The sequence below is a fragment of the Amphiura filiformis genome, unplaced genomic scaffold (assembly GCF_039555335.1).
Source record: "Amphiura filiformis unplaced genomic scaffold, Afil_fr2py scaffold_133, whole genome shotgun sequence".
Lineage (NCBI taxonomy): Eukaryota > Metazoa > Echinodermata > Ophiuroidea > Amphilepidida > Amphiuridae > Amphiura > Amphiura filiformis.
In genome coordinates this window covers 25,955-31,025 of record NW_027305597.1, presented here as the reverse complement: position 1 = coordinate 31,025, position 5,071 = coordinate 25,955, and the positions used below count along the sequence as shown (strand labels likewise).

Below are 5,071 nucleotides of genomic sequence, written 5' to 3'. Positions count from 1 at the left end.
CAGAAAAAGTCAATCTCCTATCCCTATTTCTTTATCTCTTCTGCACTTGTCCCTTACTTTTGTCTCGAACGAATAAGTAAATTCGTTGAAGATTGAATATAAATATATTTATAAGACAACTAAAAGGATGGAAACAGGAAACAAACAAGCATCTTCGTCACTTTACTGACATAAATTATTTAACAGAGTTAAATAAGTACATATACTATAATATCGAGAGTTGAGTACCAGAAAGTATTTTAACTCACTATGACCAAGCCTCACAAAACGAACATTACGTTTGCAAAATATCTTTCTGAGATATTCCAGAATTGAAATCCTTATTACGTTAGGATGCCTCCTTGCTATGGTCTTCAAAAATCAACATTGCATCCAGAAGTTGTTTTGTTCTCTATTGGATTGTGTTATATGTAATGGACTGTATCTTTTATAGTGCCTTGGCGACTTTATGCTCAATTTGTGGGAGCAGGTGATTTTGAGGCATTCTGGCTCTCAATCCTCGATATTCATTACCGTTAAACTAAATACAATGAGCAGTTATGTCTAGACTGTTGCCTCATTCTTCAATCAAGTTGATTTAATGATACATAGTTCTCCCGTAAGTGCAATTTAATTAAACATGAGTAATGAAACGAGAGGATTGGGATTACAAGCAATCACGCGAAGAATCGCATCGATAACATTATAACCCTGAAGTTTAAAGAAAGCTCGATATGTCTACAACCTTGAGACATACACATGGTCGATTATGTTTCCTTATGTAACTATAGCGTAGAGAAGACATTAGATATTATGTTATCTAAGATAACTATGACCTGTTTCTTTCATTTCTTTTCATTCATTTTCATGTCTCGCAAAGAAATCTCAAGAAGTCATCATATAGATCGCTGTTACATTGCTGTTAAGCAAAGTAAGTTGTGCGAATCGTATACAAAATATGTTTTGTTATATAGAAAATTGTATCGCGTATCTTATTTCTAGTACGCGGGGCGGACAATACGTTTCCGCAACAATATTATGTATTGCCATCCAGGTGTGATCCAAGTAACATTTATTAACATTGAAAATTTGAATTGCAGTAACCGCATGTGTAAATAAAAGAATAAAATACAAGAAGTAAGAACCAACACAGTCTAAAAACCACATGTTTATGTTTGGTATAAGGTAATCTGAGTATATTTAGTTTATAATAATTGCGAAACACGAAATGTATCCATCAACATAATTATGAGCTTAAGGGACTAACAAACAAAAATGGTATCAATATCAAAATTATTTCCAAAATTCAACAGAAACCAGTATGGTCACCATCAGCCCATATCATCCCACTGCCGGGCAAAGGCCTCTCCAAAATTTTGCCAATTTCACCTGCCTCCTGCAATTGCTGTCCAGACTGCTGTTCCCAAGTAGCTGACCAGCTCATCTCTCCATTTAGCTCCAGGTCTTCCTCTTTTTCTTGGTATGGTATGAGAGATCATGGTCAGTACCATTTTTTTGCAATGAAAATAGAAATTAGACTCATGCGTTAATGATAATGTATGATTAAAAGTACAACAAAATATGAAGAAATTTTTTTCAGTTCATCAAAACAGCGCTAAAATATAACTAAATACAAACAAAAAATGTAGAAGAAAGCTCGATATGTCTACAACCTTGAGACATACATGGTCGATTGTGAGCGTAATTTGCAACACTAAATATCGTGTTAAAAGTATGTAAAGAATAATGGTGATAAAGCATACTCAAAATGATATTTAATATTCAATAGTAAATGGTATTGGTATAAATAGAGTATAGCGTCAACCATGGTTCACCGGTAATGTATACAGAGTTGCAAACCACGCCAATTCCAATTTGGCCCCTTATTTTCTTCACAACTTTTCACCATAAGTCAGTATTTATTATGCTATTGTGTTTATGCTAATGTCATTACGTAATCAAGTATTCAACACCGGTAACAACATCGCTAATATGATTTTTGTTTGAGAGACAAAGGTACAAACTCGTATTAATCATAAGTAAATGTCATCAAAATCCAGCTTAATTGAATTGGAGATACATGTGTCAAATACATATGAATATTTCATTGTAATAGACACATTAGCCCAGTTATACCTGGAAATCTGATACAGATAAAAGATGTCTACAACCTTGAGACATACACGTGGTCCATTAGCTTTCATTGTTTAACTATAGCGTAGAGAAGACATTACATATTATGTTGTGTAAGATAACCATGACCTGTTTTCTTTAATTTCTTTTCACTCATTTTCACGTCTCTCAAACATGATGTGATCGTTTACTAGTTTTTCAAACAAAACATCATGTACAACCCAATTTTAGGCTTAAACAGCTAAAATTGATATCATGCTAATGTATACAGATGCTTCTGAGTCATTTTCAACTTTAATTTCACCTTATTTACAACATTATTCACTTTCACAGCATTTTTAATGCTTTTTCGGATATAAAATGAATCTATTTATGACAAGATTGGTGGCGCTATTTAGTTACTATAAATTACTCTGTCAAGCTTTTAATACAAAAAATTACTTTTACCTTTTGATGATATATGTTTATAAAATTTCTTTGTTTGTTTCACCCATTCCATCTGTTTTAATGGCAGTATTGATTACCTACCCTTGCAAATTAATAAATACGATTTTTGGATAAATAGCGCCACCTATAGTTTGCATTTTCTTAATAATGAAGCCAATTCTATATACATCAAACAACCGGGCAAAGAAATCTCAAGAAGTCGTCATATAAGACAATATGCATGTACAGATAAAAGATGGCTACTTTAGCTCTAGCAATGAAACCGTTATTTATCTCTGGAAGTGTTATGAGTCATTGTCATTACTTAGTTGAATGCAATGCTTGTTGACATAAAGGTATGGAAATACTTGAATGAGAATTGATTGCTTTCCCAAACGCGTTACCCAGTCACTCACATTGGAGGATAACGATTTTAAGTGTATTTTGTGAAGTTCATTGACATTCAGTATAAGTAATAATATAATTGTCTTAGTAAGATTATATTGACAATAATGTATACACCCACGACATGTTTATTGTACCCGTTTGAATGCAAAGCATTCTGATGCCCTTAAAATGCAAATGATAAAAAAGATAAAAAAAAAGGATATAATTTGAAAGCTATATCAGTATAGAAGGACATTTTGTGATTGCTTAAACATGAATGCATTGAAAAAATGTTGCATTACTGAGTTAACGAACTGCATTGGCGATAGAAAATGTGCTTCAATTTGCGCTGAATGTTGATGCTTGACGTTGATGCCCGACCCATGAGGCGCATTTTATGATGTTTTGCAACATATAACACGACGTATTAAGCTAGTTTCTCGATTAAAAAATACGTGTTTGTTGATCGAGAAGCAAGGTTTCTTGACGAGTAAGATAACTAATTACTTGATATATTATCTAACTAATTAAACAACATCCACATTTAAAAAAATGTATAAATAAGTTACATATGCATCAATTGAAGCGGTCAAAGCAATGCTACTTTACCATCTAAATGCTCTGTATGAGATGATAGACTACGATTTAATTTTTTGAGAGATCTATGAGACTTATCATTGACTGTCATCTTTTTTATTATCACCGTAACAATGAGGTATCTGATTAAGCTTATACTCGTAGCTATATTAAAACGTTCATAGTTAAAGGGAGTTTATATTGTATTTCGGGTGTTCTTTCTACCGTCATAAGTATTGGTATTAAGTTATTTCGGTCTCCGGGGCGTCAATTGAAGATAAGAGACTTACCGCATATAAAGATAACAAAAGTGAATGACTTTGTTATTTTTGTATTTAGGAATATTTAGTTATCCCTGTTATTCTGCATGTCTAGAATAACTTTAAAGAACTAGTTTCCCAATAATAACTTTATAGATCTAGTTTCTCCATATTTGGGGTGTCGCGGGAACGTTTATGGGGGGATTTGACGAAATGGCAATAGACCATACAAACTGATCGTTATGAAACTCTCGTAAAGAGACACTGAACGTCTCTTTGGTTTTGTTATGCATTACTCGTACTCACACGTATTTGAACAAAGACAATTATTACCTAGCTGGGGGCTTACAACCCCCGAGCTAGGTACTGTTTTGCTATCCGATCTTTCTTCTGCTTCTTGTTCTTCTTCTTTCTGGCAATAACTTCAAATTGTTTCTCCTCCTACATGTTACACCCTACAATTACGTCACTTGCACATATGTATCGGCTATATCTAGTGCCCATAGGGTCTAAACATAATTGGGGTCAAAGGTCATTAAGGGGGCATTTTTGGTATTTAACCAAATACCTTCAAAATGCTTCTTCTGCCACATATTATACAGCTAAGCCCACCACTCCGTCGCAATGCTGATTGGTTTGATGAGAACAATGAACCAATCCAGGCTCTCCTTCATGAGAGGACAGTTGCCAGGAATGAGATGCCCAGGACAGGGCTCCGCTCGAAAAGCACAAAGCTTAAGGAGTGCAAAAGTAATGTCCAAAGATCTTTACGTCAGATGAGGGATGAATGGTGGAATAAGAAAGCAGAAGCCGTGCAAGAGCTAGCAGAGAGTGGTAACTCTCAAGCTTTCTTCACAGCCATGAAGGAAGTCTATGGACCTAGGCATTCAATTGCCTCTCCTCTTCTCAATAGCTCAGGTACAACTCTTCTAACTGACAAAGATGACATCAAGATCAGATGGCAGGAACATCTTCAGGATCTCCTTAACCGACCCTCTAGCACTACACCAAATGTCTTGGATAACCTTGTAAAACCATCAAGCAAAACTGGAATGGAAAAGCCGCCAACCATGCAAAATTGAAGATGCTGTCAAGTGTCAAAAACTGCTGGGGTGCAGCTGAACTGGCCCAATAATTTAAGGATGCAATGATTGTCACCATTTTTAAGAAGGGTGACCGCACTAAGTGTGGTAACTATCGAGGGATATCCCTGCTGTCAACTGCTGGTAAAGTTCTGGCAAAGATTCTCCTAGCCAGATTACAACAAGTTGCCAGTAAGATACTACCTGAAAGTCAATGTGGGTTCAGAG

At 35.0% G+C, this 5,071-nt stretch overlaps 1 protein-coding gene across 1 annotated transcript; it reads left to right on the top strand.

Moving 5' to 3' along the window:
• Positions 1 to 4,336: 4,336 nt before the first annotated feature.
• Positions 4,337 to 4,843, top strand: LOC140145094 (uncharacterized). Its single transcript, XM_072166876.1, has one exon. The coding sequence runs from the start codon at positions 4,337 to 4,339 to the stop codon at positions 4,841 to 4,843; it is 507 nt and encodes a 168-aa protein (XP_072022977.1).
• The last annotated feature ends 228 nt before the right edge of the window (positions 4,844 to 5,071 follow it).